The sequence below is a fragment of the Bombina bombina genome, chromosome 11 (genome assembly GCF_027579735.1).
Source record: "Bombina bombina isolate aBomBom1 chromosome 11, aBomBom1.pri, whole genome shotgun sequence".
Lineage (NCBI taxonomy): Eukaryota > Metazoa > Chordata > Amphibia > Anura > Bombinatoridae > Bombina > Bombina bombina.
Window position 1 is genome coordinate 170,188,829 of NC_069509.1, and position 27,578 is coordinate 170,216,406.

At 37.0% G+C, this 27,578-nt stretch overlaps 1 protein-coding gene across 1 annotated transcript in view; it reads left to right on the top strand.

Annotated features, from left to right (window-relative positions):
- The window catches only part of OTOA (otoancorin), a 132,696-nt gene that overhangs the window by 18,177 nt on the left and 86,941 nt on the right, over positions 1 to 27,578 (top strand). Inside the window, exons 8-11 of the mRNA XM_053694260.1 lie at positions 3,242 to 3,345; positions 5,644 to 5,750; positions 24,712 to 24,851; positions 26,792 to 26,915. Coding sequence (XP_053550235.1) covers positions 3,242 to 3,345; positions 5,644 to 5,750; positions 24,712 to 24,851; positions 26,792 to 26,915 — 475 coding nt within the window. The remainder of the gene's footprint in view (positions 1 to 3,241; positions 3,346 to 5,643; positions 5,751 to 24,711; positions 24,852 to 26,791; positions 26,916 to 27,578) is intronic.

Below are 27,578 nucleotides of genomic sequence, written 5' to 3' on the forward strand. Positions count from 1 at the left end.
GGTTTAAGAAGGGAGAACTTTGTGGATCTTCTTAAAAAAATATTTTGATATAGCTAGAAGATACATTCAAGCATATCTCTTAAACCTATATAATGACCTTTGTTGAGATATGCTAAACATTCTATAATCAGATTACACGGTGCAAATTAATATGCAAAGTTCTTCCAATGCATAAACCCCCTATGCCCCAAGACTTTTCCGCATCTTACCATGCCCCTGATCCTCTCTCCCAGCCCCTTGATTCTCTCCCCAATCTCACCAGAACCACCTGTTTTTCTCCTACCCCCATCTCCCCAGGCACCCCTGCTTCTCTCTCCAGGCCCCCTGCTCCTTTCCCTCATCTCCCCAGCCCCCCTGCTCTTCTTCCCCATATTTCCTGCTCCTCCTCAATCACATCTCCCCAGTCGCCCCCACCCCCAATCACATCCTACCAGTCCTCCCATCAGTGTAGAAATACAGTGATTCGGTGTAATTTTTTAAACTTACTATGTTATGTATATTTTATTTTATTTATTCATACTTTAGGTAAGGAACATTATAGTTAAATTTAATGATAGAGATAGATTTTAGTTTACATTTTGGAAGGTTAGGAAATTAGTTGAAAAAAAATTATTATATTTTTTTGTATAATGAGCACGCAAAAAAAAGAAAATACAAACTTAGATCTCCACAGGCCCCCTGTCCTTCTCCTCAGCTTCCATCACATCTTTCCAGTTGCCCCCACCCACAATCACATCTCACCCGTCCCCCCCATCACATTTCCCCAGGACTTTCCCTCCCCCCATCATTGCATCTCCCCAGTCATTCTCCTCCTATCACACCTTCCCCGAAACTCAACTTCACATATTCCCTGCCAACCCCCCATTACATCTTCCCAGAACCCCAACATCACATATCATCTGACAACCCACCAATCACACCTTCCCAGAACCCCAACTTCACATATCATCTGCCATCCCCCTCAATCACACCTTCCCAGAACCCCACCGGCACCTTCACATATCCCCTGCCAACCCCCCAATCACACCTTCCCAGAACCTCAACTTCCCTGCCAACCCCCCAATCACATCTTCCCAGGACCCCAACATCATATATCCCTCCTCACTATCATATACCTCCAGTCCTCCATCCCATAACACCCTCAGGGCCTTTTAGACGCACAGCAGCAGTGCAGCATGATTGGGGGGTGGGGTTATCGCATATCCTCGTTTCCTATACTGGCTACCGCACAGGGAACCTCCTTCATGCTGCGCCCTGTGAGCGGATGCAGCGTTATGTATGGATGGCTCTGGCTGTAACCTGTGACACCTTCCCCTTGTCTGCACCCCCTCAAGTACTGGGTGAGGTGAGTGTGGCAAGGGACCGTAACGCTGTGTGCGCACGGAATCAGCGCATGCAGCGCTACAGTTTACTGTCAACTCAGATGTAAAGCAGCTTTCTAATTAGCGAGTTAGGCGGGCACGAGGCCCCAGTAAGCACAAAGCCTTAGGCACCTGCCTAACTCGCCTTATTAGAGAGCCGCCTCTGCTTCTGAGAGGGTAAATGGGGCAAAGAGAGATTGGAGAGGGAAAGTGAAAGTGGAGAAGAAGGTAGAGTTAAGAGACAATGGATAAAAAAGAGTGAAGAGATATGAGAGGGGAAAGAAAGAAAGAAAGAAAGAGTGTAAAGAGAAAATATGGCTTAAGAGACAAGAGAGAGGGAAATAAGAGATATTGAAGAGAGGAGGGATTTGAAAAAGGTAGTTAAGAGTGAGTAGGGAAAGATTATAAAAAAAAAAAAAAATCTCCAGGTCAGCTATGACCTTCCATCACTGTCAGTACTCTCTGCATTCTCTCAGTTCAACAACTTCCTATTTTAAAATCACATGCACTCTGAATCATGAAAGAAAAAAAATGGTTTCATATCCCTTTAATCGTCATCTAAAAAAAAGTGGATTTAGATAAATACACATACATGTAAGAAAGATAAATAAAGATATACTGTATATATAAATAAAGATATGCTGTATATATAAATAAAGATATACTGTATATATAAATAAATATATACTGTATATATAAATAAATATATACTGTATATATAAATAAAGATATGCTGCATATATAAATAAAGATATGCTGTGTATATAAATAAAGATATACTGTATATATATAAATAAAGATATACTGTATATATAAATAAAGATATACTGTATATATATATATATATATATATATATAAATAAAGATATACTGTATATATAAATAAAGATATACTGTATATATATATATATAAATAAAGATATACTGTATATATAAATAGATATACTGTATATATAAATAAAGATATACTGTATATATATATATATATTTTCTCTCTCCCTTGCACGTCTGAGACTAAATTAGATAGAATGTAGCTTTAAGATGGAGTAACAGGATATAAATATGAGACAAACATTAAATCATAAATAAGGTATACCCCATTGGATGTAGATCAGAGGTTTTGTTATAAACATATGATGTTTTTCTTTCTTTTTCTATGCTTTACTAATGCTCAGTATGGAGGGGAATGTCCTTCACTTCTGAGCTTCTGTGTTAAATACTAAGTTCCGGACAATCTACAAACAAATTGATTTATTTGAATTATGGGACTTATAACTATTAGGTTGTCCTTTCGAATTAAGTTTGTATTTCGTACGTACCGATAGATAGAATTAATCTGAATTCTTTCTTTTGTAATTGTTTAAAGAAAAAAATTTCAATAAAGAAGTGTATTATAAAAAAAAAGAAAAAAAAAGATATACTGTATATTTTTGACAAATAGGTAGGTTGGCAAGTAGTTGCTATTAGGTTTATTCTCTGGTTGGATTATTTACAGTGCACGGCTCAGCTATTAAATGACTATTAAATAAAGTAAAATTACATAATCAACACATGCATAATAAAAAGACAACGCAATAGCTCTTAATCTGAATTTAAAATGAATAGTAGATTTTTTTTTCTGTCAAGTTTTAGTTACTTATATTTTCCCTGCCCCCTGTATCATGTGACAGCCATCAGCCAATCACAAAAACGCATATACATATATACTGTGAAGTCTTGCACATGCTCAGTAGGAGCTGGTGCCTGTGAACGTGTAAAATGGCTAAAAAAAAAATTAAGTTGCATGTATTATCTGAATCATGAAAGCTTAGTTCTGACTTTAGTGTCTTTTAGCGTGAATTTTCCTTCTCTTCCATTTAACACCACTGTTTGTTCTGTAGGACGTCTGCATTTAGGGACCTGTATGATAGAATAACAGCCAGTGCTCGGAGAACCCTGTATGAATGGATGACTCAGATTCTTCAGAATACCCAGATGGGTAATGGTAAGTGTGAAGCATTAAACTGCAATAAAAACTCATGTCAATGTTTTATTTCTATCAAAGAAACAGTATTGCTATTCTGCATACATCAGCCTGTCTGATAGCCCCAGTGTAACAGAATCCTCTGTGAATACCACACACTATTCAGGGGTTTGTGTTTGACTTACTTCAGACCAGGGACACTTGGGACAGATAATCAGGAGCAATATACAATGAGAGCGAAATACAAAGCATTGCTGGGCTCCGATGTGATTACTTACACTGAATAAAGAAGATCAGGAATACACAGGGGTTGTAATACGTTTTGTGAACAAGTAACTTCAGTGTACAATGTCTGTAAAAAATGTATTGTACATTAAAAGCAAATAACACAGAGAAAGATATTTAATAAAAGTGTTCATTTTACTATTTTAAGATATATCTGTAATATTTATAAGTCAGAGATAAGATTGCATTATCTGCTCCTTCATTTTTCATCTATCTACTAACTGCTAGTTTATTAGCCACTATAATAATAATAATCTATCTTTCTGTCTGTCTATCTGCCTGTCTATACCTCTTTCTAGCAGTCTATTTATCTATCACGTTCTCTGTCTGTCTGTCTGTCTGTATGTCTATCAATATCCATGTATATACTTTCTCTCTCTCTCTCTCTCTCTCTCTCTCTCTCTCTTTCTCTCTCTCTCTCTCTATATATATATATATATATATATATATATATATATATATATATATTTCAAACTATCTATATATCATCTATCTATCTAATCTATCTATCTAATCTATCTATATCTATCTATCTACCTACCTGTCTGTCTATACCTCTCTCTATCTCTATACAAGAGGTAACAGTATTTTTCAAATCTCCTGGTTCTAGTAAATGTGATATTTGATATATCAATCATCCACAGTATGTTCAGCACTATATGGTTTGATTCTGAAGATTAAAGGGACATAAAACAAATTGGCCACATTTATTAATAATTTTCCCACTTAAAACTTTCCAATATCGCCCTCAGTTTACCATGTGGTCCTCCCATAGAAATGAATGGGAAGAGCTAAATGAGAATTAGCACTGCGTTTACACTTTACAAAGTATTCTTTTACCCCTGACAAACAGTGATCCAAAGCATATAAAGACAAGACATTAAAGTGTCAGTAAACCTAAAAAATAATGTTATATAATTCTGCACATAGTGCAGAATTATATAACATTATTTTAGTGCTATTGTTATAAAAGCTTTTTTTTCCATTTTAATTTTTTTAAAATATGCCGGTTTTACAGACCCGCTCTCTGCTGAGCGGGTCTGTTTTTTTTTACACAGCGCATGGGGCCAGCTGTATAGTCACAGTCAACCTGAAGTGGCATATTTATCAAGTTCCGTATGGAGCCCCGTGTTTCCGGCTAGGCTTCAGGCTCGCCTGAAACAGAAGTTATGAAGAAGCGAGCGGTCTAAAGACCGCTGCTCCATAACCTGTCTGCCTGCTCTGAGATGGGGACAAAAATCTGAGGAGGCAGATAGAAATCGACAGAAATCAACCTGATCGAATACGATCGGGTTGATTGACACCCGCGAATCTACAGAAGGGCTGCATTGCACCAGCAGTTCTTGCAATAATAAATGCCGAGAGCGTATGCGGTTGGCATTTATCGATGTGCAGCTATATCGGATCATATCCGCTCGCACCATAATAAATAGGCCCTGAAGCCTCTAGTAATGGGCAGTAACATTTCCTATAATACACTAAATGCAAGCCTGTCAGAGGTCCTGCTGTGTGATCGCCCTGCACTGTGTGTAACAAATGGTGCCTACATTTCTGTGTGGTTTGCTCTGGGGTTTATTAGCTCCCCTCAGTGGGTGAGACTGTGACAGAGGAGGATTCTCAGGCCCAAGGGCAACCATTTAACCCTTCATTGGATTTAATTTGCTTTCATTAACCAAAGTGTATAGATAATATACATACAATACAGTGTGTGTGTGAATATATATTTATATTTATTTATTTATAAAATATTTTACCAGGAAAGATACATTGAGATTTCTCCCGTTTTCAAGTATGTCCTGGGTATATATATAAAGCAATATTCATTGTGAGGGGGGTAGGGCTTGACCCCTGCTTGTATATATCACAAGACAACACACAATCTATGTTTCCTCCAAGGCACACATGTGCACATAGAGTTTTAACTCAAGAATACATAAGAAGAATGCATTTGCCTACAAGGATCTACACTTTATAAAATCAGTATTTTCCAATCATTTATTAAGTAAATAAAGAATATAATTTTTCTGCACACAGATATGAATGGATCCCTATCATGGGTCACTGCAGAGAACCTATGGATCTTGGGCAGATACATAGTCCATCTCCCCGTTGAAGAAATACAGAAAATAAATGTCAATGAAGTAAGTAGATGGCAGATTTTTCTTTAATTTAAATATATTTAAAAAGCAAATGAAGGGGGGGCGTGTCTTAGCAGCTGCCATATCCAGACGCAAAATACAAAGGCTCCAGATCACATAAAGAAAGTATGCTGTTTATTCGTTCACTAACTAAAAGATCAGAATTCTCTTGTGCAGAACCAGGTGTATGAAGCTCAGCAGAACCGAATGATATCTATTATATGGAGATTGCTTATATAGAATCATCATCCAGGGCGTCTGGATGGGCACAGCAGCTGCCTTTTTTCATCAGAATATCCCCCCCCCCCGGTCTGCCGGGTAAAGCAGTTCCATTTCGTTACTAATACTAGGGAGTAAAGCCACTTGTCAGCATGTATGAAACATCGTATAATAATTTACAAGCCCTTCTGGTTGTTCTAGCCCAGAAAATAGGTAAGGGATAATATGATATATCAGCGCTAAGATATACCTTAAGCTGTGAGTCACAAAAGGGGTCTAACCAATCCCCTCAAAAAACAGATACTTAAAAACGGTAGTAGTGATCACAGCGCCAAAAAAGGCTAAAAAGGTATGTACACACAAACGTATGGGAGGACTAGATTGAGTTTAAAATTTATTTATTAATACAGAGTAGTATAAGAACAATGCTGGTAAAATTCTCCTAGAAAGATTAAAACAAATAAAATTAGCCGGCTATTTTAAAATTATTACATTAACTTCGTTGGCAACAATGTTAAAATAACATAAAGTAGCTCAAAATGATACTTAAAAATTCAAAAATACAACATATAACTCGAAGTAACCGTTCTATTAGACCCTGTCCCAAATCCCATAAGTTGGGCTAGGGTATAATTAACCTTCCGTGAATACGGTAAGAATAACTAATAGTGCAAATCTTGAATAGTGGCAGCGTAATGATGATACTATTCTATATGCTACGGAACTGATAAATAAAGTGCTAGAGATAGGAGCACAGTATATGTCAGTGAAGCTATGGATCCATATCTGTGAAGTAGCCGCAGTGAGGATTCAAAAAAGGGAGTGCTTGACAGAAGCCGCACTCGATTGAGAATCTAGAACACTGACCCCTGGCTACAAGGGTTGCTGCGGTACCGAAAGGAAAAAATATATAACACAAACTGGTAAATTTAACACAAACTGGTAAATTTAAACTGCAGAGAAATACCAAGGGGTGATCTTAAAATAATAGCAGGGATACCACCGATCTGTACAACACTTAGATCGTGATACAAGTGCAACTAATCTGTGCAAATGCAAAAAAACATCAAATCATGAAAATCAATAAAAATTCAAAAACAACAGTGTCAGTCCTGTATAGTGATAAAAGAAAAAATGTGAGACAGTGAGTGGGTGACAAGGAGCAATACTGAGTGAGTGTAAAAATGTGTGATTGAGCAATGTCAGTGAAAAAATCTGTGCGTGGACACTAGAAAAACCCAAATAAACTCCTGCTATAATTTGAAAAAGCTCCTGTGGTGAGGAAAAAAAGCTCCTGCTGTAGTGAGAAAAAATGTGGAAGTTATAGCGGTCCGATGAAAACGTTCGTGGTGATTCAGAGGTAAGTGAAAAATATAAATCCCTTAAGAACAAAAAGCAAAATTATAAAAAGCAAAATTATCCAAAAAGGCAATTTAGAGCAAAAATGTATATGTATATTCCACTGTGAATCTTATTCCCTGTGAAAAACTTTTTTCGATTGCTGGAGAAGGATCATCCAAAGGAATCCTTTGGAGATCTCAGCTGGGTCTGTGAAATATCGATGATCCCTAAAATCAAAGATACAACATAGTGTAGCAGAATTTTTTAAAAAAGAATAATCAGAAATATGCTTACCAATGTGTTGTCTACGCGTTTCGGTCCATACAAGACCTTTTTCAAGACTGATTCACTGGTAAGCTGAGCATCTTTATATAGGCCTACTGATTGTGTGACCGGAAATGGCTAAATCTACTTCCGGTTTTCGATATTACTATTAGATGTCTCTTAAGTTTTTGTTTAGAGTATCTATAATTTTTAGGCACTCTTAGTGTCTATATTTCAGTTGGTAGATTATGTATATATGTCCTTAATCCTCAGCGGTATTTTGTTTTAGTGACATCGATACCCTGATGTCACTTCCGGTTGATAATACCGGATGTAAACAAGCCCGGTGTTACTTCCGGTTGTTCGTTGCTAAGGGCGAACCCGGTGACACTTCAAATTGTTATTTGAGTTGTTAGGGGTGGTGTCTAAAAGTTACTCCATTCTTTATTCTATGCTAAAACTTAGTTTATTGGATAGTAAACCAGTGATAGCGTAATCATAATTATCTTCATGAAAAGGACCCAAAGGACCAACTTAAGTAAGGATACGAGGTTCATTTGGGGAATTAGACCAAAAAACTTTTTTTAAAAAATTTTTTGTTAAAAATAAGAAGCCTAAGAATGTAAAATTATAGAGGATTCTTAAAAAGTTTTTTTAAAAATCTTTTTTATAAAAAATACATATATAAACCAAACTAATCTTATGTCAGAAACTTCAAGGATCTAGACTAGATATTGCCATTATGCACTTAATAGCATCGGATATTAATATTTCAAATAGATGGACATGATACCCGATTGGTCTTAGGATTTGATGGCGAAAAGAGGGACATTTATCTTGCCTATAGTTTTTGCTTCACCTGATTACAATGGGGTTGAGTAGACAAGTCCGCGGACATTAATAAATATCTAAATTTGTAGTGATAATTGTTATAGTACCACTTCTTTATGTCACTCCCTCTATCATTTTCAGGTAGAGTCTCTTTATTTAGGGGCGTATGTCCTCTCTGTCTAGTTCTGACTTGTGTACAGAAATCGCAATCAGGAGATTGGTTCATATCTCAGATAGTTGTTACTCCTTAGAGAACATCAATTCTGATCTATGGCTAAACGTGGTATAGCAAATAGAAGCGTATAACTCCATTGTTATTGGAGGTTTGTTGCCCTAGTTTCTGAGATTGAGTTTCAAGAATTTCAAAATGGCTAAATGGTTATATTCTATATCTATGCGTGAATTATCTTAAATCCTACATGGTAACGTTGTTCTTAATGGGATTAAAGAACTAGACTGATGTTTGGAGGGTCATAAATTAGTAGTCAGATCATGATTCTATAGGTTGTGTCATATTTTTGAGATGTTTGTATTAGTAGAGGCCAATGTGAATTCAATTCCTTAGTGTAGTTGATGGTTCTTACAAATTCTGTTTTCTTGGTAAGGTTCTTAAGGTGGTTTCAGTGAAGTATTAAATGGGAGGGGAACAAGATGTCTTAATCGTATAGTCTGGTATTCATTGTATCTGATCACATAGGATAACTCAGTTATGTAGATAGGTCAGGTCCTCTCTGTTGTTCAGACCTTTCGGATGAAGGCAATCCATTAAAAAGATCCATTTGGATTCAGCTTTGAGGAGGGTCTTTTCAAAATCCCCTCCTCTCCAATTTCTTATAACTTTCTGTATGCCCATGAATTTCATCTCTTGTATTTTGCCATTATGCTTAGTGGCAAAATGTTTGTACAGAATTGTGTCTTTATCCTTTTTTTCTATTAGCCGAATATGCTCTCTTAACATGTCTCTGAGGCTTCTTGAAGTCTGGCCGATGTACTGAAGGCCACAAGAGCATTCTATGAGATAGATGATGCCTGTGTCTTGACATCTGATGAGGTCCTTGATCTTAAATTCTTCTCCAGTCTGCGTTGATTTGAACTTCTTTGTTTTAGTTCCTCTTTTACAGGCTTTACAGCTTAGGCAAGGGAAGAAACCTTTAATTGGTTCTCCTTGTAGACTTTGTGTGCTAGGTTTCTTCTTTTTTGGCAGGCTTGGTGCTAATCTGTTTTTTAGATTTCCTGTTTTCTTATATACGAAGCTCGGTCGATCTGGAAGTTTCTCTCCGATTATGTCATCGTTTTTCAACAGATGCCAGTGTTTTTTAAAAATTGTTTCCATAATGTGCTTATTGCTGCAATATTCAGTGATCATTGGTACATTTAGGGTTTCTTCTATTCCTTGTTTTTTCTTTTCTTTGTATTTCATTAGTTCTTTTCTTTCCACCTTTCTTACTTCCTCTATCTTGAGGTCCAGTTCTTCCTCTTTGTACCCTCTTTCTATGAATTTCTCTTTCAGACGTATTGCTTGTTCTTCCCATTTTTCACTGTTAGAACAATTCTTTCGAACTCTAAGGAATTGACTCTTGGGAATGTTCTTTTTCCACTTTTCATGATGGCAACTTTCGTGATGTACATAGTTGTTGCTATCAACTGTTTTAAAGTGTGTGGAGGTTTCCCATTTTTTGTTTTTTACTTCTATTTGTAAATCTAGAAAGACAATTTCCTTTATACTCCAAGTGTGGGTAAATTTAAGATTCAATCTGTTCTGATTCATGATCTCGATTGTATATAGTAGATCTTGTATTGAGCCTTTCCAAATAATTAAAATATCGTCTATATACCTGCGGTAGAGGACCAGGTCCGCGCTTGCTGGGCAGGAGTCCCAAAATATACTCTCCCATTTTCCCATATACAAGTTGGCATAGCTAGGCGCGAACCTGGTCCCCATAGCTGTGCCGCATATTTGTTGGTAATAGACCCCCTCGTTACAAAAGTAATTATGTTGTAGGATGTATTGAATGCTATCCATTATGAACTTAGCCTGATCTTCTAACATCTCAGGGTCTTTTTTCAAAAACCAGTTGATTGCTTCAAGTCCCTCTGTATGTGGTATGCTGGTGTACAATGCAGCGACGTCACAAGTCGCCATAATATATCCATCTTCCCACGGGGTTTCCTCCAAGATATTTAGAACTTGGGTGGAGTCCCTCAGATAGGATGGGAGGGCTTTTACATATTTCTGGAGATGTTGATCCACATATTCTGACAAATTGCTGGTAAGTGATCCAATTCCAGAGATAATTGGACGGCCAGGTGGTTCTTTGAGGTTTTTATGTATCTTGGGCAAGTGGTATATTATAGGTGTTATCGGATATTTGGTGTCTAGATAGTTATATTCTTTTTCATCCAGTATACCTAGTGATCTTGCATTTTCTAAAAGTTCCTTTAGTTCTTCCTGGAACCTATTCACAGGATCATTCTTTAGCTTCAGGTATGTCATCTGATCATTTAGTAGGCGTTGGTTCTCTGCCAAATACTTCTCTCTGTCTAAGATGACTATACCTCCGCCTTTATCGGCTGGTTTGATCGTGAGATGGTTCTTATTCTCTAGTCTCCTGATTGTTTCTGTATGTTGTCTTGATAGGTTTGGTTTTATTCTTTTCAGGCTTTTTTGGTTGATATCTCTGATGTCTTTGGTCACCATCAGTTCAAATGCCTCGATGGCATTCCCTTTCGCATGCACAGGGTAGAATTTTGATGTTGGTTTTAACCCTGTGTGTATGTAGGGGTCCTCAGCATTTGCTGATGTGTAACTTCTTATTGGTGTCGGGTCCATTGGAGTTTTTAGAAAATACCTCTTTAAAGTCAATTTCCGTATAAAGTTTTTAGTATTCATGAATGCTTGAAATTTGTCCATACTTCTGGCTGGAGCAAACGAGAGGCCATATTTCAGAATCTCTCTTTCCTCTTTGCTAATTTCATGGGTGCTGAGGTTAAAAATACCATCTCCAATATTTGTCACGTTGTGTGGAGTTTTTGATGTGGTCGCTATCTGTATAGGTTCTGTGTCATCCAATATCCTCTCTTCTTCATTGTTTATATTTGGTGTCTTTTTCGTTGTTCTTTTGCCTCCACGTTTACCTCTGGTCTTTTTCCTTTGTTTTATTGTATCAGGGTTTTTTTCCCTTATTTTCTTTGTTTCTTCTATTTTATTTGTTTGTCTTTTGCTGTTGATGGATTCATCCTTAAAAAATGTGATGAAGAGGCAGTTTGATTTAAGCTCGTTCCTGGATTCATATCACCATTCTGTGCTGTTCTGTGGATGCCTTCATTCTGGCTGCAGGCCATATCCGGGTTTTTGGGTTGTTTTCTATCTTGTGTTTCATAGGTCCTTCTTTCGTGGTTGTCATATGGTCTTTCGTTGTCCCAATATACATGTCTGGATCCAGCGTTATGATATTCATTGCTTTGATCTTCTGTATATCTTTGATCCCCGGAGTAATTTTGGGGATTATTCCCTCTTCCTCCTCTATATTGGCGTCTGTGTGCCTTTCTGTAGTGCCATACAGGGTACTGTGTTTGGCCTTGGTCATCTCTGCCCCCAAAGTTATTTCTATAGTTATTTCTATAGAATCTCTGATAAGGTGCCTTATCCCAAGGTTTTAAAGGACTGTCAAATTGTCTATAGTATGGTTCTGGTCTGTAGTGTTGTGAAATCCAATAAGTGGAAAACAGCACACCTGAATCTTTCTCTTATGGGGCACGGAGCAGCAGACTAGCCAGGTCCACAGCACAATCACAAACTTCAAAAAACTCCAGCCACCATATCAATTTAAAAGACCTTTATTTTCTTATCCTGGGTCCAAACATACAACGTTTCAAGCCAATGTGGCTCTTAGTCATGTACATCTTAATTATACAGGTTCATGCTTTTTATACCCTCACCTGTTAATTATTCATCAACTGTTCATTAACCCATTGTGTGAAAAAACATGTATTGCAACATGCAATAGTGACACCTGTTGGTTGTAAAATATAGTACACTCTTTTTTACTTTTGATGTCTCTTTGTTTTTCAATAGAATGGGTGAACAGTGTACATATCATTTAAAATATAAACATAAAACCTATATACAATATTAAAAGAGGAGCATAAAATCCAAACATCCACAATGTCTGCACAGTCTACAGAGTATATTTACTTCAATCAAGATTTATTCCTTTGCAGAGTGTATTTTTTCATTGAGAAAATTTCTTTCACTTTAATTGATTCATTTATCCTTTATTTTACCATTATAACACCCTGTTATTCACAAGCCATTTTTAAGCGCCCTTGATCAACCAGAAAATATACAAACAATCCTAACCTTCTCCCTGTGTGATTTTCTTTAGTAAAATAGACTCCAATCAAAGTCTTTATTAAGGCCCTTGGGGATAAGGCAATCCAGTTTGTGAATCCAGAACATCTCCCTAACTTTTAGGAGATGCTCTCTATCGCCCCCCCTCCTTGGTTTCATCACCTGGTCTATGACTAAGAATCTAAGCTGACTTATGTTATGACCTGCAGAGAGGAAGTGAGAGGATACTGGTGCTTCTTTATTATTACACCTTATGTTAGATTTGTGTTCCGTTATCCTCTCCCTTACCTCTCTGCAGGTCTCGCCAATATAAATAAATCCACACGGACATTTAATCATGTAAATAGCATATGTTGCTCTACATGTAAAATGTTTGTTTATTGTAAACTTCCTACCACTCGTAGGATGGTAGAAGTATTTGCCTTTTATCATTGAGCTGCAATGGCTACAATTTAAACATGGATAGCAGCCATTATTGCTACTACCAATTGTTGATTGTATACTTCTCTTTCCAGGGCCTATGTCTGTGTGTATGATCCAATCCCTAATTCTTTTATTTCTCTTGTACGCAATCATTGGTTCTTTTTTAAATTCTTCCACCTGTGGATTGCATTCCCTAATAATGTGCCAATGTTTTTTTAAGATACCTGCAATCTTTCCACTCAATCTATTATGCTGTGTTACAAATATCATGTTGTTCTCATTTCTTTTGTCTGTCTGTTTTTGGCTCTGTCCTAAACCCACCTCCACATTCACAAGCTGTTCTGTTATTAATTTTTCTGGGTAGTTCCTAGTAATGAACTTATTAGCCATTTCTCCCAGTCTCTGTTTACACTTGCTACTATCTGAGACAATCCTCTTCACTCTAGTGAACTGACTCTTGGGTATTGCTCTGAACACACTTTCTGGGTGGCAACTGCCATACTGTAGCAAATTGTTCTTATCAGTTTTTTTTGTGTACAGGTCAGTCTCCAAGAAACCTTTATCCTTATATACATAAGTATCCAAATACTCTACTCCTACCTCGCTCATATTTAAACTGAACTTCAATCCATTCACTGAACAATTAAGATCTTCTATAAATGTTAAAAGGCTCACAACGTCGCCCCCCCCCACACGCCAAACACATCATCGATAAATCTCCACCAGGAGATACCATATGTTTGAAAATTAATGTTGGAGTATACAAAATGTTCCTAAAAACTACTCATAAATATGTTGGCGTATGTGGGGGCGACGTTGGAGCCCATTGCTGTACCCTGTTTTTGGAGGTAGTAAGTGTCCATAAATAAAAAATAGTTCTGATAGAGAATAATAGTCAACAAATTTATCAAAAACTCAATCTCTTGGGCAGTATAAGTGCTACTAGATTTCAATATATTTTCTACTGCTGCAATTCCACTAGTATGCCTAATAGAGGTATACAAACTGGAGACATCTAGTGTAAATAATATGCATTTATCCCCAACCTGCCCAAGATTTTTGAGTTTGGATAAAAAATCATTTGTGTCCCTTATATAAGAGGTAGTTTTCTGTATTAAGGGTTGTAATACTTTGTCCAAGAAGACAGAAATATTTGAGAATACAGACCCTATTCCAGCCACAATAGGGCGCCCAGGTGGTTTGTTAATAGCTTTATGGATCTTAGGTAACACGTAAATAACAGGTCTAATGGGATTTTTCTCAATTAAATCATCTTTAAATTTCTCTGAAATGATCTCCCTCTTAACTGCTGATTGCAATATGTTCTCTATTTCCTTGTTAATTTGTATAGTGGGGTCTCTGGTTAGTTTTTCATATACTTGACTATCTGCTAGTTGACGTTCAATCTCCTCTATATAGTCTGATTTATTAAGTATAACCACCGCCCCACCCTTGTCCGCCTCCTTGATGATTATATCAGTATTACCTCTTAGTGATTGTATTGCTAATTTGTCTTTCTTATTTTTTTGTACCAGTTTCCTTTTTTCATCTTTCTTTAATAAGATATTTATCTCCCTCTGAACAAGGTTCATATAGGTTGTGATACTGTGTGTACTTGTGGGTGTAAATTTACTCTTTCTATTAATACCAAACTCTTTAACATTATCAAATCTGATTTTGTTTTTTTGTGTCCCTTCAGTGAACTTGTGACCAACATCTTTCTGTAAAGAAAAATATATCCTTAATTTTAATTTTCTAAAAAACCTGTGTAAATCCTGAAAAACAGTGAAATCATTCAAAGTGTCATCCAAACAATATGATAAACCCTTGTTTAATACTGTGAGTTCCTCATTACTGAGAACATAATTAGATAAATTAGTTACTAAATTATTAGTGTCAAATAAAACATTGTCATACAAAACTTCAGATGCTAGCTGTGAGCTAGCTACTTGTGAAACACCGTGATTAGTATTAGATTCTGAGAAATGTCCCAACACAGCCTTGTTCAGAGAGTCACTGTTGCAAACAATATCACACTTATTATTATCATCAAGGGGTTTCTGTATACAACAATTGATCTTATCCGCATTATTTATATTGCCAGTCTCTTTATGAGCAATGTGATCAAATGTGCTTGTGTTATCAGATGCAGTTTCATTTACTGTCCCCCTTTGTGTACTTCTTATGGGTAATCGGTCTCGGGTGGCAGCCGGTGTACTTGTATGGTGTATAGGTATGTTGGCTAGTGTATTGTTCGGCTTCTCATACCTGTAACCCCTCGGCTGGTTTCCCGTCTCCTCTGTTCCATCCTCCGTCAGTACCGGTAGCTTCCTCTCTGCATCCCACGTGTGCGACGTGGGCGCTGACGCTGTGACGTCATCGCTAGGCCGACTCCGCTGTTTCCTGTGCTTCCTCCCGGCCCGGTGGTATCGATGTCCGAGTCCTCGGTTAAAAAACTGGCAGAGGACTCAGAGCCACTGTGGCCATCTCCTTGGGCGGCATTTTGTCTAGCGAATCTTCTCTGTCCCCGCATCTGACTACTGGGGTTCTTGTTTGATCCTGCACTCTGACGCCACCTGTAGACTACTCCATGACTGTAGTCCTGCTCATCCCTGATGAACTTCTGGCGTTTACGGCTCTCAAGTTGTTTCCTGTAGTCACTCACGGACTTCTCCACATCCATTACCAGTTTCTTGTACTCATCCAGGGGTAAGTTTTTTACGAGTTGCTCCTTTTGCACATTGATCTTGTCTTTATATGCATTTATTTCTTGTTGGGCAAACTCGACTGTCCAGGTGATAATATCGAAGGAACATTTGTTAAGTATACTTTCAAATTTATCTGTGTATTCCTTCCTGTCAGCAAACAAAGTTGGACAAGTGGACATTCTCAATCCCCTGGGGATACGTTGAACTTTGTGGTACTCTGACAAGGTTATAGCATGCAATTCAAGCACCATTTTTTTCTTACTCTCTTTTTCCAAGAGTCTCCCTGTGGTTTCAGAGGGAGTGATGTTTAAAAAGTCTCTGTTACCTAGTACTGTGGCATTGATGTGTTGGGCTGTCTCCTCATCATACCCAAACACCATAGGTCCCAGCTGTGCATTATTCATTGTATTAGATATGGTACCTTCAGCCATTTTTCTGGTGTGCGCGTTAATCCCAAGGCCACAAAACAGCAAAATCCAATAAGTGGAAATGGGTTAATGAACAGTTGATGAATAATTAACAGGTGAGGGTATAAAAAGCATGAACCTGTATAATTAAGATGTACATGACTAAGAGCCACATTGGCTTGAAACGTTGTATGTTTGGACCCAGGATAAGAAAATAAAGGTCTTTTAAATTGATATGGTGGCTGTAGTGTTGTGACCCCCGCCAGTAGCCATCTTCCCTTCTATGGTTACGGTTCTCTCTATAGTTATTATTTCTATCCCACTTATATCTGTTAGGGCTATAGTCCGAATACACCCTATCTCTTTGAAATCTATTTGTGTGTGGTTTTTGTGAGTGGAACCTGTTTTGTCTTGGTTGTTGTGTGTACTGGTTCATCTCTTCAGATGGTCCTTTATGTGTCGTATTGCCATTAGATTGGTCTATTGTATTCCCCCCCGTGGTTTCATTGGGTGGTAGGGAATCTACAGTTTCTATATTTTCATTGGAAAAAATTCTTTTTCCATCTAGTTCTCTCTTAAGTTTTTTGGTTTTCTTTGTGATTACATCATCTCTAATTTTTGTGACTTTTTTAACTAGATTTATTTTCTTCTCAGAAATGTCAATCCCAGAATTTTCTAGGTTCATCAATATCTGTTCATCCTCTTTAATTTCGGTATCTGTTTCGTGTAATAGTTCATCTCTATAATCGATGATAATATTCATTAAGGTGACGGAAGCAGTTGATAATGCTTCAGTCCATCGCTTAGAGTACTTAGGTTTAGATATTGGGAAAGCACATTCCTTAGAGACCATTAGACCCTTAGGTATAATGTTAAGTTCAATACATTTTCTTAGGAATGATATATCAGCTTTGTATTTAACTTCTGATACTAATGATTTTTCTAAATTTTTGAAGATGGTTTGGATATCCAAGCAATCATCTCCTTCTTTGTCTATAAGACATGTATCAAGGTCAATGTCCTGCCTGATGTCTGTTAAGGTGTCCATATTTAAAAATACATATAAATGTGTTCAGAGCTGCTGAGATATCGGTTAGAAAAACAGGTAATCGGTAAGGGATAATATGATATATCAGCGCTAAGATATACCTTAAGCTGTGAGTCACAAAAGGGGTCTAACCAATCCCCTCAAAAAACAGATACTTAAAAACGGTAGTAGTGATCACAGCGCCAAAAAAGGCTAAAAAGGTATGTACACACAAACGTATGGGAGGACTAGATTGAGTTTAAAATTTATTTATTAATACAGAGTAGTATAAGAACAATGCTGGTAAAATTCTCCTAGAAAGATTAAAACAAATAAAATTAGCCGGCTATTTTAAAATTATTACATTAACTTCGTTGGCAACAATGTTAAAATAACATAAAGTAGCTCAAAATGATACTTAAAAATTCAAAAATACAACATATAACTCGAAGTAACCGTTCTATTAGACCCTGTCCCAAATCCCATAAGTTGGGCTAGGGTATAATTAACCTTCCGTGAATACGGTAAGAATAACTAATAGTGCAAATCTTGAATAGTGGCAGCGTAATGATGATACTATTCTATATGCTACGGAACTGATAAATAAAGTGCTAGAGATAGGAGCACAGTATATGTCAGTGAAGCTATGGATCCATATCTGTGAAGTAGCCGCAGTGAGGATTCAAAAAAGGGAGTGCTTGACAGAAGCCGCACTCGATTGAGAATCTAGAACACTGACCCCTGGCTACAAGGGTTGCTGCGGTACCGAAAGGAAAAAATATATAACACAAACTGGTAAATTTAACACAAACTGGTAAATTTAAACTGCAGAGAAATACCAAGGGGTGATCTTAAAATAATAGCAGGGATACCACCGATCTGTACAACACTTAGATCGTGATACAAGTGCAACTAATCTGTGCAAATGCAAAAAAACATCAAATCATGAAAATCAATAAAAATTCAAAAACAACAGTGTCAGTCCTGTATAGTGATAAAAGAAAAAATGTGAGACAGTGAGTGGGTGACAAGGAGCAATACTGAGTGAGTGTAAAAATGTGTGATTGAGCAATGTCAGTGAAAAAATCTGTGCGTGGACACTAGAAAAACCCAAATAAACTCCTGCTATAATTTGAAAAAGCTCCTGTGGTGAGGAAAAAAAGCTCCTGCTGTAGTGAGAAAAAATGTGGAAGTTATAGCGGTCCGATGAAAACGTTCGTGGTGATTCAGAGGTAAGTGAAAAATATAAATCCCTTAAGAACAAAAAGCAAAATTATAAAAAGCAAGAGTCAATTCCTTAGAGTTCGAAAGAATTGTTCTAACAGTGAAAAATGGGAAGAACAAGAAATACGTCTGAAAGAGAAATTCATAGAAAGAGGGTACAAAGAGGAAGAACTGGACCTCAAGATAGAGGAAGTAAGAAAGGTGGAAAGAAAAGAACTAATGAAATTCAAAGAAAAGAAAAAACAAGGAATAGAAGAAACCCTAAATGTACCAATGATCACTGAATATTGCAGCAATAAGCACATTATGGAAACAATTTTTAAAAAACACTGGCATCTGTTGAAAAACGATGACATAATCGGAGAGAAACTTCCAGATCGACCGAGCTTCGTATATAAGAAAACAGGAAATCTAAAAAACAGATTAGCACCAAGCCTGCCAAAAAAGAAGAAACCTAGCACACAAAGTCTACAAGGAGAACCAATTAAAGGTTTCTTCCCTTGCCTAAGCTGTAAAGCCTGTAAATGAGGAACTAAAACAAAGAAGTTCAAATCAACGCAGACTGGAGAAGAATTTAAGATCAAGGACCTCATCAGATGTCAAGACACAGGTATCATCTATCTCATAGAATGCTCTTGTGGCCTTCAGTACATCGGCCAGACTTCAAGAAGCCTCAGAGACAGGTTAAGAGAGCATATTCGGCTAATAGAAAAAAAGGATAAAGACACAATTCTGTACAAACATTTTGCCACTAAGCATAATGGCAAAATACAAGAGATGAAATTCATGGGCATACAGAAAGTTATAAGAAATTGGAGAGGAGGGGATTTTGAAAAGACCCTCCTCAAAGCTGAATCCAAATGGATCTTTTTAATGGATTGCCTTCATCCGAAAGGTCTGAACAACAGAGAGGACCTGACCTATCTACATAACTGAGTTATCCTATGTGATCAGATACAATGAATACCAGACTATACGATTAAGACATCTTGTTCCCCTCCCATTTAATACTTCACTGAAACCACCTTAAGAACCTTACCAAGAAAACAGAATTTGTAAGAACCATCAACTACACTAAGGAATTGAATTCACATTGGCCTCTACTAATACAAACATCTCAAAAATATGACACAACCTATAGAATCATGATCTGACTACTAATTTATGACCCTCCAAACATCAGTCTAGTTCTTTAATCCCATTAAGAACAACGTTACCATGTAGGATTTAAGATAATTCACGCATAGATATAGAATATAACCATTTAGCCATTTTGAAATTCTTGAAACTCAATCTCAGAAACTAGGGCAACAAACCTCCAATAACAATGGAGTTATACGCTTCTATTTGCTATACCACGTTTAGCCATAGATCAGAATTGATGTTCTCTAAGGAGTAACAACTATCTGAGATATGAACCAATCTCCTGATTGCGATTTCTGTACACAAGTCAGAACTAGACAGAGAGGACATACGCCCCTAAATAAAGAGACTCTACCTGAAAATGATAGAGGGAGTGACATAAAGAAGTGGTACTATAACAATTATCACTACAAATTTAGATATTTATTAATGTCCGCGGACTTGTCTACTCAACTAGCCCAGAAAATAGACAATAATTTTGAAAGCCCGCCCTCCAAAGCAGCAGTACACAAATTTGCAAATGGCGACTGCAGTGGAGCATGGTCACTCACAACCCCTTCTCAGTGTAGCTGAGACTACTGTATCCATCCCAGCTCCTCGGAAGGCTCCGAATATGAAGTGGTTGGAAGCTAACTTACGGCACCAAAACAGTGGGGACTTAGTTGACGCATCTATCTATATCACCCCAAGGTTTGAGAGAGTACTCAAGGGGTGACAGGTACTAGTGCGGGTGGGTGCGGCCGACCACCCAATGTTTTGTGAGGAGATATCCAAAGTTCCGATGACCGGAGACCTACATTTCCATGTGGGCCATTCACTAGCTGGGACCGATGTATTCCCGAACTCTCATACTCACATGCAATTCTCGTCCCCAGTGCCTCAGACGCCATGTGGAGAGCCCTCGTGTCGGCAGCCGTTCATCATATTCTTCATCCGGAGCTTATACCATACCGGTGACAAGTTCAGTAACACCAGAAGGGGGATCGGGTAACTTTACCTCGTAATGGACAGTCTCATCCTACTTGGTAGATCCCCACAAGATAATGATGACTTATTAATTATGAGACTGGGTTACTAGGTTCATACACCTGGCTAAAATGGATATATTCTTTCTTAGAAATTATTACAGGAGATTGCATTATTTAGGATATTGTTTTATATAATTTTGGACCTGCAGGCTATTTTGTTGTACAGCTCTCCATTTGTTAATGACGACTCTCTAGTCTGATGTTTAATTGAGGAACCTAATCATTTTTTTTTCCAACCACCCTGCCCAACTTGGGTTTCTAGTATCTGTACCTGTTCAGATGGGACTTGCAAACGTTACACAAACAAGGTTAATTATGAGAGTGTACCCCCTCTCTAAATGTATTTGCATTTACTTTATCTCCAGTCATTCTTTAGCTATAATAAGGTCTGCTGAGTTGTATTTTATTTTATTTTCTGCTGCTACCAATTTCATGAGCTAGGATCTAAAATTAATTCTACAAAAAAGTTACTATTTTCTAAAGAGTGGGAGCTACTGAGGGGGGCCATTTTTCTAAAATCACCTAAAATGTCTCAAACTAGTATCAACCCCCTAGTCCAATTTTACTATCTCATTTATATTGGCTTCACCCACTTTGGTGAATATTTAGGCGGTTTTAATCCGCCACTGTGTTATCATTGAAACAAGTTGTTATACCTGTTCATTGAGAAATACCAATTATATGATTTATATTATCTGTTTGTATCTGTTTGTTTATTCATCTTGCCCATAAGGGACTCTTTCTCACTCTAATTTCCTCCAGTGATATAGGCTATTAGGTGTAGGTCTAAGAGTGGCCTAATAGACTAGTCGGGAGGTGTAAAAAAACTGTTACTTCCTTTTCATACTGAGCTTGTACCACCCATTAGTAATTACCACAAGTCAAAATGTATTTTCAGTACCCTCATCAACAAATATAGACATTTTTTTTTCTTTTTTAAGCTGTTTATAAATGGGGGTTAGATATCATTCTATTAGGCGACCTAATTAACCAGGGAGGTATGCTTGATGTTATAAATGTTAAAATATAGGTATCATAACCCTTCAGAGATACTGAGACATTTACAATAAGTTTGATTGGTAGGGTCTAACTAGGCTGACCATATTTCCTTGAGACAAAAACGGGACACTAAGCGGTCAAAAACGGGACGGGGTTAATATTCTTTATTTATATGAAAAAAAGTATGATTTTAACAAAAGTTAACTTTTATGACATGAATTTAAACTACTGAGCCAACATTTATCCTTCAGTGACAGAAGAACTCATACAAAAAATTTTAGGTAGACGTAGAGCTAGAGGGGGACTGCATTTCATCATGATTGTACCATGAATATTTGATGAATCAAATTTACACAGCAAATTTCGGTCTTTCAACACCATATAATAAAACTTCTCACTTACTTAAAATTTGATGCACACAGAAAATTGGCAAATCTATATAAAAATAAAGCACAAATGTTCTGACTTATAAAGACACCCTATAAAATGCTTTTTATTATAACTGTTGTTAAGGGAAATAAAATTACTTATCCAATAACTATTCTAAAGACGAAGGTTCCCTCCATTAGATCACATCCATCATGCCCCCCACACACACAATATTCATTAATATTAATATATATTATGGAACTTGTCTCAGACTTATTGTCACTTTTAAACAGATGGATAGCCAAGCCAAATTTGTTGTTTAAGCAAAGAAAATCAAAGAGAACATAATAAGAAGAACTGATTCTGAAGCTTGTGAACAAAAGTATTACAATTTAATTTATCATACAAACATCAAACATGCTTTAAAAAAGTGAGATTATCCTCTGTTGTCAAGGCAAATTCCCCCATATTAACTGATTTTTAAAGGGTAAAAGCCTCTGAACTTGCGTTTGGTTTGAATATCTGGATAGTAGTTGTAGATTTTTTTTAGCCGAGTTGCCCAAAATCATTGTTACACATGTAAATGGTGGAAGAACTGATAAAAATGTGGAACTACATAGTTACTTGATAATAACCGTTATTTTATAACGCCTGTACTACAACCAGCATTGCAGCAGCATAATAATAATAAGCATATGATATAATGAATGACAATTAATTTAATTTAATTGATTGCCAGGCACAGACACTGGTCTTATCTTGGCCGTGCACAATTGTTGCAGAAGCTGAAGTTCAGAACATAGACTGTAGACAGTTGAATCGATCTACTTCCAGACCAGACCATAACACTAGTTTGCATGTTCACTTCACACGTCTGTGACACAAACAAGAAGATGGCAACAAGAATTATCTCTCTGGTGTCTGGTGATGGTCAGGTCAGCCTATAATTCGGATGATGGTGAGGCAGCGGCTAAAGGCAGATGATTGATCATCACATCAGATCCAGATGATGACTGACTGAATCTCAGATATTTTTAGTCCGACTCCTGCCGACCCCTGTGCTGAGCCTGTCCTGAGTGTAAGTTACTAGTAAAGTATTGGCACTACTGCAGCTGAGCTAGCTATTAATCTAACTTCCCTCACACTGACCAGTGACCAGTCTCCCTCCTAGGCTCAGTCTGACAGCTCACGACTGAGTACTCACCTGCTGTCACTGACTCTTTATAGGCACCTATCAATGACACGCCCCTAATTTTGAAGAGCACGGGCGGTATAGACTGCTAAGACTGCATGAAGACTGCATGCTGTGGATCATGTGGGCACGGCCACCCAACCCCAACCCGGTTGCAGTTAAAAAAAAAAAAAAGTTTTTTAAAAAACTGCCCTCCCCGCCGGCGGGGAGTTTAAAAAAAATGTAAGTGGTGTGTGTGCAATAAAAAATTACACTTGCGCTGCCCGCACGGTCTGATAACCCTCAAAACGGGACAAAATGACTATTAATAAAGAAAAGACGGGACAGGGGAAAAAACATAAAATAATGGTACTGTCCCTTTCAAAACGGGACGTATGGTCAGCCTAGGTCTAACACCTTTAGCTTGAACTTTATTAATGTTATTAAGTCATGTTAACCATTAGGTTATTCACGGGTTTCAGTGCTGTTGATGTTTTGTATATCTCTATTACTTCTCGTGAACAAGACTGTAATACGTATGAGAAACTGATTTGACATTGCTGCAATTGTAATGCTATGCTAAATACCTTAATAAAAATCTTTGATTTAAAAAAAAAAAAAAAAAAAGCGTAATTAATGAATTAAATAAAAAGCTTAAAAGGAGAAACAGACGTAGAGAGCGGGTCAGATCCGCTCTTTACATCACAAAGAAACAGAGCAGGAAGCAAAGAGAATTGAAGGATCCAAGGAAGAACGCACAAAATATAAGTATGTTTTATAAAGAGTTAGCGAAGGATTTTTACTAACACTAGCATACATATAATACAGAGATGTTCCAATACTGTTTCATTTACCATCACTTTAATGAATATTGGACAAAACAAAATATTTTTTTCTTGTGACAAATTATTTGTCTGAATCAGATTTTTTTTTGTGTCTGTGCACATGCCTAATATTTAAATGCATATGAAACCCACAATTTTTCTTTCATGAATGAGGTATAGCTTGTTATTTTAAACAGCTTTCCAATTTACTTCAATTATCTAATATGTTATGTTCCTTTGGTATCCTTTGTTGAAAAGAATACCTAGGTAGGCTGCTTATTGATGGCTGCACATATATGCCTCATATTATTGGCTCACCCAATGTGTTAACTAGCTCCCAGTAATGCACTGCTGCTTCTTCAACAAAGGATACCAAGAGAATTAAACAAATTAGATAATAGAAGAAAATTGGAAAGTTTTTTAAACTTGTATGCTCAATCTGAATCATGATTTTTGGGGGTTTCATGTTCCTTTAAGTTTGCATAGTCTAAAGCATTTCACTCCTCCAAAAGCACTTTCTCAAAGATTTGCTAACTATTACTTGTTTTAATTTGGAATGATCACTGAAATGACTTGCAAGCCTGTATTTCCATGCAAAGGAATTTAAATATATGATATGTTTTTTCTATCCATAGATTCGGATGTTTATTAGCTATGATAATGCCACAAAACAACTTGATACTGTATATGACATTGCACCAGAGCTTGCAAAAGCTTTCTTGGATCGTATTAACTCTTCTGGATTTGATATGAGGAACATCTCAACAATATACAGGTAAGAAAAACACATTTCCCTTTTATATCATAAAACGTTTTGCTCTATTGTAAGAACAGTGGCCATCGAGTTGTACAAATATGTTTATATAGGAAACATAATTTATTGTGTGCCAACTATAGGTATTGTATTTTTGTTTAGAAGGTGTATGGTTGTCCCATTTGATACAATGGGGTAGATTTAACAAGGGCCGAATTCCCCTTGTTTCCCCGTGAGCAGGCTCGCCAAAAACAGCAGTTATGAAGCAGCAGTCTAAAGACTGCTGCTCCATAACTTGTCCGCTGCCTCTGAGGCTGCGGTCTTCCATCCGCACGATCCAATACGATTGGGCTGATTGACACCCCCTGCTAGCGGCCAATTGGCTTTGAATCTGCAGGGTGCGGCATTACACAAGCAGTTCTGGTGAACTGCTTGTGTAATGATAAATGCAGACAGCAGATGCTGTCGGCATTCAGCGATGTCTGTCGGACATGATACGCTACAGTGTATCATGTCGGACAGACATTGGTAAATCTATCCCAATGCCTTTAATTAGTTGCTATTGAAAATTTTGGTTGGTGGAAACATTCACAGCCATAACTGCTTGTTTTATGGACCTGGTAAAAATAATGGGGCTGTTATATGAACCAGAAGATGTGGTATACCCCAGAACAAAATGAAAAGGTCATTAAATACAGTAGAACTGCATAGTTAACAAGTGCATAATAAAAGGACAATGCTATTAAACTCTGAATTTCAAATAAGCATGTAGACATTTTGCTAACAAATTGATTGTGTTCCCAATTTGCCGGCTATCTGTATCATGTGACAGCCATCAGCCAATCACAGACACCTATACACTGTGAACTCTTTGCACATGCTCAGTAGGAGTTGGTGCCACAGAAAGTGTGCATATAAAAATACTGAGCAAAATGTGATAATGGAAGTAAGTTGGAAAGTCTCTTAACATTGAATGCTCGTTCTGAATCATGAACGTTTAAGTTTGACTTTATTGCCCCTTTCATTGCAAATCATCAACTGCACAAAAGACCATAAGAAAATGAAAATAATAAGACAGGAAATGTAACTTTCCTTATTTATACTTTGTAAGGAGCACAAGAATTAAAATGTCATTTGGTCCCCAGTATAGATAAAAGTGGTAGAAATAAAATAGATCAAAGAGAGAGTTATTATCTCAGGTTGTATTAATATTAATAAGGCAATATTTAAAAACAAACCATGGGATCCTATTGTTAAGCAATGTTCTCAGTTGACCTTTTTTGGCAAACAGTAGATAGGATAATGGACACCCCTAACAGGTGCCTATTCTCTTGGCAATGTGTGCTAATTAATAAGGCAAGTAACTTACTATAAACACACACACATACATCACCTCAAATCCAGTATGTTTATTTTTAATTTACTTACTTATGTATATTAAATTCACTTTCCTATAACTTAACTAATATTAATTAATAGTAGCAAATAAAAATGAGTAAAGTTGAAGCAATATATTTAAGGTCTCTAGGTGCTGTCTGTGTTATAGGCTAGGGCAGTGTTTTTCAACCAGTGTGCCGTGGCACACTAGTGTGCCGTGAGAGATCCTCAGGTTTGCCACGGCACACTGACAACAGTGCGGGGGTGTCCCTCTTTCAAATTTTGAAATATTGGGAGGTATATGACAGGCTCATCAGGCATCATTTACAACCATGACATTGATATTCATTCACAGATAATCATTATGATTGTTTGTGAATGAATGTCAATATGTAATGTATAGTTTGTAGGAGGCATGGCATGACAGCACAGTACATTGTGTGTATATATATCCTGTATTAGGCTACAATGTGTGATTTTGTAAAATTTTGGAATGGTGGTGTGCCACAGGATTGTTTAATGTAAAAAAGTGTGCCACTGGGCTAGGGAATATTTGTGACAATGTGTTTCCTTGTGCCTTTCAGGCTGGGGCTACTTGTTTGTTTCTACGATGACTTACAAGACCTTGATGCAACTGTGGCCAAAGCGTTACTGCATCAGATGATGAAGTGCAACCAACTGAAAGGTTTTAATGTAGACGTACACAAGGTACCTGAAATGTGTAAACCCAAACGCTTACTGCCTATAAAACTTTTAGTACGTAGTCCCTAAAAATGATGCTTTGGTGAAGCCCCCACAAGATGACCTGAGGGTTTATATCATATAGAAGATGTGACTTGCACAGCATGAAGCAGAAGGACTTCAAATGCATTCCTCACTGCAGATCTGCTCCCTATTGGCTGAGCCCAGTGCTGTACTCTCTGGCTGACATAATCTCATAAGTAATAAACTCATTTGTATTTATCCCATACTGGATCCAAAGGGTCTTTTTTAAAGGGTGTGTCCCTGTACTGAACAACAACGCAAATTTAGTTTACAAAGTGACCAATATTTACATGTTTTCAAAACATGTATTTTGCATGCAGATCTTTTGCACTGCAGTGATTCATTATTGATATATAATATGTAAAAAATGTATTTAATGTCAATATTTTCATGTAAGTTCTATTTAAAGAATTGTGCAGAGGGTGCAAAACAAGAGCAAAGCCAAAGCTACTACTAATTTTCTTGGTATTATCAATATAAGTAGATGTTACCAAAATATAAATATATGGTTTTTCTATATAAAAATGCCTTTAAAGTCTCATTAAAGGGACACTGAATTTTTAATGTGTTCATAATGATTAATTTGTATCTGCAAGAGCGTATTAA